Genomic DNA, 14061 nt, shown 5'->3' with positions numbered 1-14061 from the left:
GTGAAAATATTATTTTTCACGTCGTGTGTATCTTACCCTGGGAGAACCCCCTCGACATCTACACCACATCCAAGCATAGTTGGCAAAGGCACCAGTGTCACTAAACTCTACCCAGACAAAATTAATAGCTTGGTACCTAAACAGGTTCAAATTATACTGTAACCAAAATAAAGCAGTATTAACTCTGAAGACAAGCAATTCAGATATGCACATTTTAACTTTTATTACTACAAGTATACAAAACTTGGGCAAGTGAGAAAATTGTCATATTTACAGAAACAAGTGTTAGGGGGATAGGCTGGACGATCAGGAAGTCACGAGGAATTGACATCACGCAGAAGACTCCGCAGAGGACGGCTTGGCAGGCTATAGGAAAGGAAAAAACAAACTACATTTAATAAGCGAACATCAGAAGTAGATCAGAAAGTAAAACGCCTGGACGCCGCTTTAATCCAGATAAACCTACCATCCCTGTCAGGGGTCCATTAATACTGTAGAGATTAAGCAGTTGGAGGACTTATGAAACCCGTACGAGTCTTGGTCAAACACGTCATAGCACGCTGGTCTGTTCACATGAAAACAGGACACTGCCTAGGTTGGGGTCCCCTTCCACCAATACCAACTTCCTCTGCTGCACCCAACCCTACTGAGAATGAGTTATAAACCTATCAACTCGCCTCCTGTGCCCCTTTATCCTGGACTTCATTGCCGTTGCTGGCAGAGCCGGAGTCGCCGCTGCCATTAACTGTAGTTTCCTGCTTGGTCTTTTTAGCATCAGTGTCCTTTACGGGGCTCTCCTCCATTTTCCTCTGTTCAGGAATACAAACCAAAGTCAGCTTCTCAACATCACCTCACCTCTACTGTAATCCGCACTAACGTTGCCACACAATAACAAAGCCACCGCACCACAACTCAAAAAACCTACACAGGCATAACGCTCAATCAAAAAGGAGATCGGAATGAAAGCAAAGCAATCAACCATTTGGGGGGGGGGGGGGGTCACCCTCGGAACTAAGCAAGCAAGAAATTCATGCAACATACTAGGAAAGGGGGCATGGATTGATTGGACATGGGAGCGGTCTACTACAAGCTGCCAGAGCACAGTAATCTGCAGAGCATAATCTATACACCAGGATATGAGCAACATGAGCATCCCTGCCACGCCAGGCTGGGATAAGTAGTAAGCAGCAGAGGTAGAGGTCAGGCAAGAGCGCCTCACCTTTTTCCTGACCAGGTGGGAAATGTCTGATGCAGATTTGGAGGATGCACAGTCAGCCGCTGACCTGACAGGGATCTGAAACAGGATAAGGGAATTGGTCATGAACATCAGCCTGCTTTCTAAAGTTACTGACATCTAGGGTCATTTGTTTGAGTTAGCACAAGGTTTCATTCCAGGCGCAAGAAACATTTAAGATGGACTTCACAAAGAGACAAAATGACCTGACTGGCTTCGAATGCTGACGAAGATGGTCCACTGTTTTCTGCTAAAGCCGATGAGGAAGCTGGGAATGCTGACGAAGTAGAGGCCCCGGACTGGAAGAGATCAGAAGATTTAAGAGCATAAACCCACAGATCAATTGCAGAAACTAGCTGGATACGCTCAACTTTCTAATTAGCAGTTGAAAAGTGGACTGGACTTGTACCTTGGACGGTTCAGTGGTCTGAAACATTTACTAGAGCTGCTATACCAAGTAATATTCATTAAGACACATTGTATCAAAACATTTTAGATTAAAAGGAGCATTTATTGGACAATTTCCTCCCTGTTTGGTGACTAACACAATCCTAGCCAGTATCCCACAGGCAGTCTCACCAGGGTGTGTTGTATGGCCACGGAAGCTGATCCTGCAGTCCTCTGACTCTCCTTGGCGTCCTCCACCTTCTCAGCGATGTCAGGCAGCAGCAGCTTCAGCTCCTCCAGCTCAGTCTTCTCCTCCTTAGCTCCATCCTCACCCTTGTCGATCACCTCCTGGAGCATGGCTAGACACAGAAACAAGGTTTGCAAGTGACAGGTCAGAGGTTGACAGGTCATAGCTAGTGCTGTAGCATGACTGCGCAGATAGCGTTGAATCAAGTGCAAAAAGTTAATGTTCTCGCCCAAATTGTTGCTGATAAGCTACAAGAAATCCAAACAGCAACCATCAGTAAAATATGCTTTTGGCTCCTTTAACCGACTCAGCTGGGCTAGGCCGAATGGGCTTCGATAAGGGCCAATCAGTTTCTAAGAACAGAGCCCCCCCCCCCCCCCAAATTGGTAACATTGCACTAGCAACACCTAGGTTGTGGGTTCAAACACTAAAATGCATAGGTAAGTCTGCTATAAGGCACATTTCATTATATTTATCCAGCTTACCCAGGCGGCCCTCAATGACCTTGACAGAGCTGCTGTAGTGCTGGATGGCCTGGCTGTACTGGCCTGTATAGCAGTAAGTCATTCCCAGCTGGTAGTGAGTCTCAGCCAGCAGGCGGCTGTGGGGGGGCAGGTGCTTCAGCTGCAGGGACAGGCAGTCCTGGAAGTCCTCCACCGCTGCAGGGTAGTTACCTGGGAGAGGCAGAGCCAAGCTGAGTATGACGTGACCACAACTATAAACACATCTGTAGTGTGGTGCAAGGGTTTAAGACCTGAGGTAAAGCAGGGTTTCCCCAACACTGCTCCTCCAGTAACCCCAACAGTACATATTTTTATTGTAACCCTGGACAAGCACACCTGATTCAACTAATCACCAAGCCCTCAACGAGGAGTTTGTCCAGGGCTACAACAAAAATGTGTACTGTTGGGGGTACTCTGGGACCAGGGTCAGGAAACACAGGTTGAGGGAAGGGCAAGCTGATCTGAAATGGGATGGAGTATGAAGTTAACATAACTACATGGTTGTGTTTAGTAGGGCATGCTGTAGCAAAATATTTTAAATTGAGCAAAAAAAAATTCCATTGCAAGGACCAGCACATAATCATACCAGATTCAGCACCAACTTCTCCCAGCTTCAGATAGGCCTGTGCTGCCATCAACTGGTCCGCCTCATTCTCCTTCCTGTTTGGATGAGGAGAGAAGGGGAAGCAGGTGAAAGTTAGTCCATTGAAATCATATACGCCAGGAAGTGTGTGATGGTAGCCTTCTACAGGGAGCACTAGGAGGTAGAGTTGACCTTTTATAGATGACCTTGGCAACCTCCAGCATCTCCCAGGCCAGCTGCAGGTTACCCACTTCCTCGTCGCTCTCCTACAAGAGATGGAAGAGTCAGGTTAGAAGTTTGAGAAACACAAGTATGTGGACACTCCTTCAAATTAGTGGATTCGGCCATTTCAGCCACAGGATGCCACCCTTCCAACAAGTCAGTTTGTCAAATGTATGCCCTGCTAGAGCTGCCCCAGTCAACTGTAAGTGCTGTTAAGAGGACATGTCTAGGAGCAAGAAAGGCTCAGCTGCTAAGTGGTAGGCCACAAACTCAGAATGGACCGCCAAGTGCTGAAGAGTAGACATAATCTGTCCTCGGTTGCAACGCTCACAGAGTTCCAAACTGCACAACTGTTCGTCGGGAGCTTCATGAAATGGGTTTCCATGGCCGAGCAGCTGCACACAAGCCTAAGATCACCATGCGCAATGCCAAGCGTTGGATGGAGTGGTGTAAAGCTTGTCGCCATTGGATGGAGCAGTGGAAACGTGTTCTCTGGAGTGATGAATCACACGTCACCATCTGGCAGTCAGACACATCTGGGTTTGGCTGATGCTAGGAGAACACTACCTGCCTGAATGCATAGTGCCAACTAAAGTTTGGTGGAGGAGGAATAATAGTCTGGGGCTGTTTTTCATGGTTTGAGCTAGGCCCCTTAGTTCCAGTGAAGGGAAATCTTTACGCTACAGCATACACTGACATTCTAGAATATTCTGTTCTTCCAACTTTGTGGCAACAGTTTGGGGGAAGACGCTTTCCTGTTTCAGCATGACAAAGCCCCTGCGCACAAAGAGGTCCATACAGAAATGTGTCAAAGACAGTGTGCAAGAACCTGACTGGCCTGCACAGAGCCCTGACCTCAACCACATTGAACACCTTTGGGATTAATTGGAACGGCGACTGCAAGCCAGGCCTAATCGCCTCACTAATGCTTGTGGCTGAATGGAAGCCAGTCCACGCAGCAATGTTCCAACAGCTAGTGGAAAGCCTTCCCAGAAGAGTAGAGGCTGTTATAGCAGCAAATTAGGGGGCCCACTTCATATTAAAACACCCATGATTTGAATGAGATGTTTGACGAGCAGGTGTCCAGAGTTTAGGTAATGTAGTGAATCGTGACAAAGGGATATCTTACCTTGTCTTCAGCAGTGCCTTCCCCTTCATCATCATCATCATCGTCATCTAAGGGTAGAGGCAAAGAGAACAGTAAGCCTAAGCTACAGCAGTCCTACACGTCAGGAAAACCAGACAAACTGTACATAACCAGAGATTTAGGAAAAGCTTGTCCTTAGTAGTAATGTGACAGCGGTAGTTCAACAGTGCAGTGTAAAACTTCAATTTGTAAGAGAGGAGTTCATTTACAATCCATTTACAGCCCTACTGCAAATTAAACATCATTTGTGCAACATCCCTTTGTCCCAATCCACATGGTGCACCCAAACAGTGTCCTACACCAAGTCTACCTTCACCCTCCATCTTTTCCTCAGCCTCTTCGCCGTTTCCATTCTGCTCTTCAGAAGTCTTCACATCATTCTCCTTCCCACCTTCTGCGTTCCCTTCAGGTGTCTTCTCCACCCCAGTCACAGGAGGTTCCAAATGCTCATGCCCGTTCTTGACAGGAGACTTGGCAGCGCCCTCCTCCTTTGCCGTTGTTTCCATCTTCCCCTCTTCCTTCTTCCCTTCCTCCTTTGGCTCAGTTTTGCCATCTTTCCCATTAGTGGTTTCCTTCTCTGCCATTGCCTCATATACCTGCATTCGAAGCTCGTCCCTCGTTTTCTCTGGACCAGATACATGAAACCTTGTTACATTGTTCCTCTAATATGCCATTAATGAGTGGATGTAAAAAGACATCTCCATCTGTGCCCAGAGCGTGAACCAGCCTCCCACCTCACTGCACAGAGCTGACTGGGATGAATGTGGCCCGTTCCCTCTCAGATATAAGAGTCAGTGCCATTAGAGGGCACCACCTTGCCCAGTGACAGGGGGCCTATAATTTTACATCATAATGACACTTAACCTACCAATAATGCAATTCTAAAAAATTTAAACGCGAGTTTTGCACCATACAAGTCAATTGTACCAGAGAACTGTAACAAGCAGCCATTAACCAAATGTTGGTCAGGTTGAGGTCAACTACTGCTTACCATCCAAGTTGTCAGCGCTCTCAAACTTTGAGTTCTCCTGCTTCTCTCCCTCTTCAGATGACTCCTCAGGGACTCCCTCCAGAGCATCACCCAAGACAGTGTTCTCCATCCTGCAACACCACAAGCAGCCATTTAATTTGAATATCCATAACTCAGAGCATGGTGCTGTTAAACTACAAACTGAACACAGGTACAGCACGTGTCGAAGAGGCACATGCAGTAGCATACTTCCACTTACCTGGCAAGCTCCAGCAGAGACTTCCCACACAGGAAGAAGGCCTCTCCACACTCATCTGCAGTGTCCCCATACCGCTCAGCCCTGAGGGAGAAGAGGTGAATATGGCGTGTACTGGCTGAGGTCAGCTCATTGGCTACCCAGTCACATCGCGCAAGCCAAACACCACACCTACTAACAGCTCCACCATGAGTCTGGATTTGCCTCCCTCTCCAACAACTTTTAGAATACCAACAGATGGTTTGGCCAGAGCCAGCCTACATGAGGTGATCAACTTTGATACTCTAGTTAGACGATCCAATCATTGCTGAATTTGTTTTGTGCAACACCCCTCATTTTGACATACAAACTTCTAGGATGGCAGATTCATACTGAATATATGTAGCAATTGATAGAGTAGCAGAATTACACTTAGGATGAGTCGTCAGGCAGTGAGGTCGGGTCAAGAGAATTCCACGCCAACATCAAATCCACAATCAAGCCAATGAGCCTCATAACACTTCAAATCCACAGTTAATCCTAGCCATTGGGTCTCAGTACTCACAACATGCCACAAGCCTCCTGGAACACGTTGACTGCAGAAACTACATCACCCATCACCAGATGCCTGTTCCCAGCGCCAATCAACTTCTTTGCCTCCGCCATCACGTCGACAGAGCTATGGTTCAGACAGGACAACCAAAATAAATATTTTTTACTTCACTTACTGCATGAATAGTCCATGTGGAGTGAATACTAAGAAAAACAAAGACAAACTACTTCATAAAATTAGTATAAATGTAAACAAAATAAAGTGCAGTTTCTCACCCGTCCGCTGTTGCAGCACTTGAAGAGCAGGGCTTTTCTTCCATGCTGAAACAAAGTGACAAATGCAGGTAAATGCAACGCAAGTAATCTCAGCATGGGAGCGACCATTTTTCTATCCGATCCTTATTAAACCTGCTTCGAACGAAAGTGTGCTTCTCGGGAGTGCAGCCATCCAGGTAACGAGTGTTGGAATAAGAAACAACGTTTTGTTTTGCAAGTTGACACGGACGTGACTTGACTAACGACGTTTGAGTTAACACCTGGATAGATAAAAAAAAAAAAAAGCCCATCGTAGTTTACCTTTAAAAAATGTTCTTAGGTAGCAGCACAAGTTAACGTCAACATGTCACCGCAGCGAGCAGGTCTTGAGTATTGGTAGGTGAAATTGCTTCATGCTTTGCTAACTAGCTACCTACTTCACTAGGCAATTAGCCAATTATTTAACCAGTTCGGGCTAACTAACGTTAGTTAACTACCTACTTTAGCCAGCTAATTCGAGTTAACGTTACTTTCTGGCAAACGTCATCTAGAAGTGCAACAAAACATCGTCCAATTCGAGGGAACGTTAGCTAACTGGCTAATGTAATGCATTCAAACTACCCACCTAACTGGAAGGTTAGCGTAACGCAGTTAACGCCATCCACGACTCGTGCCATCATTTGGGCTGTTTAACGTTACTTAGCAACGTTAGCCGACACTGTCACTGGCGGAACGTCTTGCTACGTTGCATTGTTTGTTGCATGGGAACTGTTCATGCATAGATAACTATTAGCTAACGTTGACTAACTACAGGTTTCGGCTAGCTATCAGTAGCTAGCTAGCGTTAGTACACCACGGCTTAAAGACGCTACTGTAGCTAGTAAGCAAACTCAGAGAACAAAAGCTAGCTAACAAAGCAGAGAGGGATATGCGAAGGCACACAAATGGGCTCACCTTTCTGAGTTTGAAGCAGCTGCTGTTTCCTCGGGCATGTTGGTTACGCGACAGAGATTATGTCGTGTAAATAAACACAGATTTGTCCAGGAATATGTACGTTTAGCGCCTGTTCGTTCTTTCACTCGGCTTTGTTGGCGCGTTTAAATACTGACACGATGTACACTTCCGCTGAACTTTCAACTTGAATTTCACAGAACGCGGGAGATTACATTTAAAGGGGAACTGCCATGATACAATGTAACATTCTTATAATCATTGCTCGATCATCTGAAAGGTCGTTCAACTAATCATCAATCCATTGCATGTAGCCAACTTTGTTACTGGTAAATACCAAACGTCGATACATTTTGGAACCTGAAAATACAAATTATGTACAGAATATAAGAGGTTATTATATTTTGCGTTCTACAGCGGGCTAGTGGCGCAATGGATAACGCGTCTGACTACGGATCAGAAGATTCTAGGTTCGACTCCTGGCTAGCTCGTATCTTTTTCACTTCCCACAGGGTCTTTCACTTTGAATAGTTAGAAAGAATCATACTGACTGGTAAACGTACAGACCAAATATATAGCACAATAATTCATAACAATAAAATAAGCATAAGAAAACATTGATATTTTCTAGTAGTCAAATCAGATTCCTGCTTTTCATCCAGGTGGTCCAGGGATGTCTTTGTGACTGGGACATGAGAATGCCTGCTGCAGCTGTGTACTATCCTCCATATATATATATATATATTTTTATAAGAAGCTCAAGCTACTCATGGACATTCAAGTAGGAAATATCTCTTTATGTTGAGTCGGTTGTAAGCACTGGGCAGCAAGGTGATAGATGGGTTCAATACATTTAAAATACAAAACATAACACTGCATATCCATCAACATGCCACTTCAGTGCTTTTGTGCTGCCAGAGTCCAAAAGCATGTCAGACAGAGGTGTTGTTAGACTGTTTCTGCATGTTGAAACTCTACATTCATAGTTTTCCCTCCTTGTAAACAAGCATTGTAATTACCCCTCGTCACAAAACCAAACAATGAATCACTGAAAAGGGCAGTAACAAAAAACATTTTATTATGAAGAACATGCTATGTCCCAATACTCTCAAAAAGACCCCTTTCCTCATCACCCCACACCACCATGACCAATGATCTGAAAGGAGATGGATTTTCCACAACCTTCTTTCCCCTTAAATGGCCCTCTTTCCCCTTATCAAATCAGTGGTCAGGAAGGAGGAATCTGTGGTCAGGAAGGAGGAAGACATTTAATGGAATTGGGACACAACCTTGGAGGGGGTTGAGGAAGGGGAGTGAGTTCCCAAGGCACAAAAGAGGGCAGCAGTGTAGGGCATTGCTCAGTAGGGGTCACTGAAGGGATAGTGTGGATGTCCTGCATCCCTGGGGACGGGCTTCCCATCAACCTGCAACAACAGTTGGAAAAAAAGTTAAGAGCTAGCCAGGAGTCAAACCTAGAATTTCCTGATTCTCAGTCCATTGCACCACTAACCCATTGAAAACTTTATGGTGAAATGTCAATAGAGACACCACATTTTGGTTACTTTCTTCTACCAACTGATTACATACAGCAGATATAGTTAAATGTGGTATAGTGAGCTGATACTATTGTTAGCTGGCCATCACATAACCCATAAAAATTCAATAACAACACTCTCTGGTCTCACTTCTGTTGTACACACACACACACACACACACACATACATATATATATATATATATATATATATATACCACTAGAGGGAGCTCTAAAGCCACTCACTGTGATGGTTGGTACAATGTAGCGCCAGCCTTTGTTCAATGCCATTATACACTTCATCTCTTCTGCGTCAAGGGTAAAGTCAAATACCTGAGGATGCACACATATTTAGATTAAGCGTACACTCAGTAGTCAAATAAATCATATTATTACATGACGGGACTTCTGCAAACAGTTTTATGAGATGGGTAGGAATAGTAGTAGTAGTAGAAGAGTTTTGGTTTCTCGCAGGAGTAGACTGAAATGGGCACCAATTTACAATTATAGATTGTCATCATACAATAGAATACTATAAAACCACAATACTTGTAAAGAAATAGGCTTAGATAACAAAAACAATACCCACCTGAATATTCTCTTTGATCCGAGACTCCGTCACACTTTTAGGGATCGTTACTACTCCTCGCTGGGTCTGCCATCTAGCATACAGACAAGATGTACATGATTTGATTTGGAGATAAAAATAGGCTACATGAAAAGCAGGATCTGACCACTAGACCATAAGAGTGTTTGTTTTAGTAATTTATTTTATGAATTATTGTGCTAGGTGGGGAGGTCTTAATATATTTGGTATGTGCTGTGTATACTGCTACATTTATCCTGCCTACCTAAAGACGAATTGGGATATTATTGAAAAGAGTTACGAGCTAACCCAGAGTCAAACCTAGAATCTTCTGATCCGTAGTTAGACACGTTATCCATTGCGCCACTAGCGCACTTATTGGCTAAAGGCAAGGTGTGTGTTTTTGTTTGTGTGTTTATTTTACACCCGTCTCACTGTACAAGCCCTGACGCAAGAGGATGTGTTCATCACTTCTCAGTTGTGGAACACACGGCATCAGTATCCCGCTGATAGGCTCATAATATCAGTTTATTTTTCTGTACCTAATCAGTGTATTTCTGGCATTTGTATATGACATGGGATGTTGGGTTATCATTGAGTAAAGAGTCCTAGGCTAGAAAATTATACAACATTACTCACCTAAGGATGATTTGTGCTGGGGACTTGTTGTACTTCTTGGCCAGGGTGTCGATTTCTGCTTCATCCAGGAGGACAGGCTCGTTAGGATGCTTCCATGCCCGATCCGGTGACCCCAGTGGGCTGTACGCCGTAATCACCAGGCCCCTGTCCCGACAGTGTCCCAGCAACTCCACCTGAGCCAGGTACGGATGGCTTTCCACCTGGAAAACAGAGAAACATACACCACAACTGTCAGTGGGCTAGTGGTGCAATGGATGACTACGGATCCGAAGATTCTAGGTTGGACTCCTGGCTAGCTTGTAAACTTTTTCGATATTTTAATCAACTGATCGTAAAGTAAGGAGTTATAATGTACATGCCCCATATCAATAACTCCCTACCTAGCAAAATAACTCATAAACCAAACACTCATATGTCCTAGTATTTAACAGTCATTAAACAAACACTTGCTGTATTTCTGACAGGGACACAAAGAGACAGTAGGTGGAGGGTTGTATGCAAAGGATATTGGAAGAGAGATGGTAGCCTGAGAGAAGACTGGTTGTGGCAGTGACGAAGAGACAACACACATACAAACAAATACAACCACTTTCAGTAGGCTAGTGGCGCAATGCATAACACGTCTGACTACAGATCAGAAGATTCTAGGTTAGACTCCTGGCTAGCTTGGAAGCTTTTTCCAATCGTTGCCCAACTGATCTTTAGGTAGGTAGCTATTAATAATGTACGCACAGTCAGCACATGCCACATATCTCCTCACCTGAAGCACAGTGGGTTTGATGTTGGCTACAGAGAGAACGTCGTCTATCTGTCTGCTGTTGAAGTTGGACATGCCGATAGCCCTGACCAGGCCCTTTCCCACCAGCTTCTCCATGGCAGCCCAAGTCAGCTTGTAGTCGATGTCATCGTACAGCAGGGTGCCGTCCTCCGACTTGGGGAAAGGAGCGTCACCTTGTCTGTGGGGAAGACAAGGTGAAGAGCAGGCACAGTGTTAACACTGTCATGATGACCCATGTACATGGTTTGAAAATTCAATAGGATGGCCATACAGTTGGTTTAACTACACAACCACTGTAATGTGAATAGATCATTCAAAACATTCTAATAGCAAGTGTACCCAAATTGGATTGAAATTAAAATAAAATTTTGTCTGACAATTCTATGCATTTATTTGCTGTAACATGTTCACTAATGCTAGTTATTTTGCCTCTCCATAGCAGAAGCAATGTTGAGTAGGCCAGACCCCATGGAGGCTACTCACTGGAAGGCGTAGGGCCAGTGGATAAGGTAGAGATCCAGGTACTCCAGCCTCAGCTCCTTCAGTGTCTTCAGCAGAGCGGGCTCCACATCCTCCGGGTGATGCTGTGTGTTCCACAGCTTGGAGGTGATAAACACATCCTCTCGCCTCAGGGCCTGTATACAGAGACAGGTGTAAACGAAGACCACACACACACACACACACACACACACACACACACACACCTTTTGACCCATCAGTGGGCTAGTAGTGCAATGGGTAATGCGTCCGACTACAGATTTGAGGTTCGACTCCTGGCTAGCTCGTAACTTATTTAAATCATTCACATGCCAAATATACTATCAAGACCTCCCTGTGCCAGCTAGCACAATAATAACAGACCAACTATGTCCATCTCAGTATCTGCCAATGGAGTCTATGGTAATAAGCCTTAAATACCATATTTCTAGGGCTCTGGTCGAAAGTAGTGCACTAAATTAGGGACTAGGGTGCCATCTGGGACACAACATTGGTGATGGCTTACTTTGTCAGGGCCAAGTGTCTCCTGCAGAGCTTCTCCGATCTCCACCTCGTTGCCATAGATGGCAGCACAGTCGATGTGACGGTAGCCAGCCTGCAAGGCCCAGATTACTGCCTGTTTAACCTGGAATACAGCCAACCCAACAAGAAAACCGCTGCTTACAAAGACCCAAACAGCAAGCCAATATTGATACTACACTACAGGTGAGTTGGGAGAAATATTTGATCAAAAATATTAATGGTTAATCAATCAAGTGTGAGGCACCTACCTTGCCAGGTTCACTCTTCCATGTTCCCAGCCCAAGGAGAGGCATCTTCCGCCCGGTGTTGAGAACTGCAAAGTCATTTTTACCTGCCACTGCCATGTGTACCTGAAGACAGAGCAGAATAAAGATGTCACAGTCAGGTAAAGCCTTTGTGACATTCACATTGTGCATCTCAACATTCACATTGTGCATCTCAACATTGTGATGTGGCTTACTCTTCTTGTGTCCTTCAGATCACTGGTTTGCATTGCCTGTAAATCTGGGCCTAACAGGCGAGATAGATGTTGAAACTTAAAGCCTATCCAGTACTTTCACCTGCTTGTGGTAAAGGAAAAGAAGCAAAGTATCATGCACCTCCTGAATCAGCTTTTGGGGCATCCTGCCTACTAGCTCTCTCCACTAAGCCTCCTGCCCCTGGCTCATATGAACGGCTGCTGACTATCACATGACTTCCTTCCTGACCATAGCAGGGTGGAAAGTCGCGCTTCTGTGTCAACAGCTGCAGGAGACCTGACCACACCTGGACCCTTCTACTGTACTCTTTCTCAGCTAATATAATTGATACCATTTTCAATTAAATCAAACGGTCATAATGAAATGTCCTACAATATCAAAAGCTTTATTTCCATGGCCAGTAGAAATATCGAATCTGATCAATAGTCACGCAATCTGGAGCAGAAACCGGCTGCGGTCAGACAAAGTATGTCTGCAATCTATTTGCATTAAACGAGGTAGGGTGGACAAAGATAGAAATGTTCCCGTCTGTCTGTCAGATATGCAATGCCAGATAGATAATGCACAAAGGCAATATTCCAACAAATTGGCACGTAATGGCATTTCATCGAGAAAGAATCGTTCATGCATGCTTGAAGAAGCAAGCGATACAAATGTCAGTCAGTGCTATGATGATGTCGATGTCACTGACGTATCATTTCCTCTACATTATTATTAGCGATTTAAAGTTATCCTTTCATTTTTGCTAGTCAATTCACCTGCCTTATGAAACATATTATACGATTGAAAATCTGATCCAAGTAGATTTTATGTGCTGCATATTCGCACAGTCAGTGCACCCTAATTGAAATGAAACCAACAAAATACACTCACTATCGTAACAAAACGTATAGAAGCTGTATTCATAAACATCCCACTTACTGTTACTGTTGTCAATATGCAAAAAAAATATAATAATAACTCTTCTTCAAAGCCCTGGCCACAAATAGTTCATTTTTAGCTGTTCAAAAAAATCCGACTTCATTTTGCTGAAATTTCAGATTCAAGAGGGCTGTCACCATAGAGATAGTTAGACTACTCATCGTGGATATTTAAGCAATAAAGCACGAGGGGTGTGGTATATGGCCAGTATACCACTGCTAAGGGCTGTTCTTATGCACAACGCAACATGGTGTGCCTGGATACAACCATTAACCGTGGTATATTGGTCATATACCACAAACCCCCTAGGTGCCTTATTGCTATTATAAACAGGTTACCAATGTAATTAGAACAGTGAAAATAAATGGTTTGTCATACCAGTGGTATATGGTCTGATATACCATGGCTTTCAGCCAATCAGCATTCAGGGCTCGAACCAACCAGTTTATAAAGCCCATTTTAGCATGGACATTGACATTGAGGGCTTCCATTATGCTTTTGCCATTTTAAAGTAGTACAAGTAGTCAACAGGGTGGGGATCAATTATGTATATAAACTCTGGATTGCTGATGCTATGTATTGGCCATTAAGAGGATTTGACGCCACCGGACGGCCATATTGGCACTTCCAAGTAGGAGCAGTCCACCATATGAATGAATGTAATTCATCAGTATTTCAATTAAATGTTTCAAGGACAAAATTACATGTATTTAATGATTTGTGTTGTAGTGGGGACAGTAACATTAGTAATCACATTCGTTTTTTTTACTTTAATGACATTAAACATATATATATATAATATTTTTTTATTTGTATGT

General features: G+C 44.1%; 2 protein-coding genes across 8 annotated transcripts; both read right to left on the bottom strand.

The window, feature by feature from the left end:
• Positions 1 to 206: 206 nt before the first annotated feature.
• LOC311130900 (histone-binding protein N1/N2-like) lies at positions 207 to 7467 on the bottom strand. 2 transcript variants are annotated; one of them, XM_084163713.1, is made up of 15 exons: positions 7290 to 7467; positions 6357 to 6401; positions 6094 to 6207; positions 5553 to 5633; positions 5315 to 5424; positions 4634 to 4948; positions 4306 to 4352; positions 3147 to 3220; positions 2958 to 3031; positions 2354 to 2542; positions 1814 to 1980; positions 1441 to 1533; positions 1220 to 1294; positions 678 to 809; positions 207 to 366 (listed from the first exon to the last, which is right to left on the bottom strand). In XM_084163713.1, exons 1-15 carry the CDS (start codon positions 7325 to 7327, stop codon positions 331 to 333), a joined length of 1590 nt encoding a protein of 529 aa, XP_084019839.1. In that variant the 5' UTR covers positions 7328 to 7467; the 3' UTR covers positions 207 to 330. The 2 variants fall into 2 exon arrangements, with proteins under 2 accessions (XP_084019839.1, XP_084019840.1); XM_084163714.1 differs by lacking the exon at positions 4634 to 4948.
• An 880-nt stretch (positions 7468 to 8347) lies between these two features.
• On the bottom strand, positions 8348 to 13389 carry LOC311130743 (aldo-keto reductase family 1 member A1-B-like). Of its 6 annotated transcripts, none has more exons than XM_084163531.1 (10): positions 13244 to 13372; positions 12304 to 12406; positions 12092 to 12193; positions 11827 to 11946; positions 11307 to 11458; positions 10806 to 11001; positions 10046 to 10245; positions 9410 to 9482; positions 9067 to 9153; positions 8348 to 8710 (listed from the first exon to the last, which is right to left on the bottom strand). In XM_084163531.1, the coding sequence occupies exons 2-10, from the start codon at positions 12334 to 12336 to the stop codon at positions 8645 to 8647; spliced, it is 1029 nt and encodes a 342-aa protein (XP_084019657.1). In that variant the 5' UTR covers positions 12337 to 12406; positions 13244 to 13372; the 3' UTR covers positions 8348 to 8644. The 6 variants fall into 6 exon arrangements, with proteins under 6 accessions (XP_084019657.1, XP_084019659.1, XP_084019656.1 ...); XM_084163533.1 differs by having other exon boundaries at positions 11827 to 11916; XM_084163530.1 differs by having other exon boundaries at positions 12304 to 12403.
• Positions 13390 to 14061: the final 672 nt, after the last annotated feature.

The sequence above is a fragment of the Coregonus lavaretus genome (assembly GCF_964263955.1).
Source record: "Coregonus lavaretus genome assembly, chromosome: 6".
Classification (NCBI taxonomy): domain Eukaryota; kingdom Metazoa; phylum Chordata; class Actinopteri; order Salmoniformes; family Salmonidae; genus Coregonus; species Coregonus lavaretus.
Note: the sequence above shows the minus strand (reverse complement) of the source record. Positions and strands in the feature narration are given on the sequence as shown.

Coding starts and splice junctions, on each gene's coding strand:
- LOC311130900 (XM_084163713.1), bottom strand. CDS start 7,327: ATGCCCGAGGAAACAGCAGCTGCTTCAAACTCAGAAAG. Junction 5,634..6,093: donor CAGGAGGCTTGTGGCATGTT/GTGAGTACTGAG, acceptor CTTCTCCCTCAG/GGCTGAGCGGTATGGGGACA. Junction 2,543..2,957: donor AGAAGTTGGTGCTGAATCTG/GTATGATTATGT, acceptor TGCCTCTCCCAG/GTAACTACCCTGCAGCGGTG.
- LOC311130743 (XM_084163531.1), bottom strand. CDS start 12,336: ATGCAAACCAGTGATCTGAAGGACACAAGAAGA. Junction 11,459..11,826: donor AGACACTTGGCCCTGACAAA/GTAAGCCATCAC, acceptor CTCTGTATACAG/GCCCTGAGGCGAGAGGATGT. Junction 10,246..10,805: donor TCAAACCCACTGTGCTTCAG/GTGAGGAGATAT, acceptor TCTGTTTTCCAG/GTGGAAAGCCATCCGTACCT.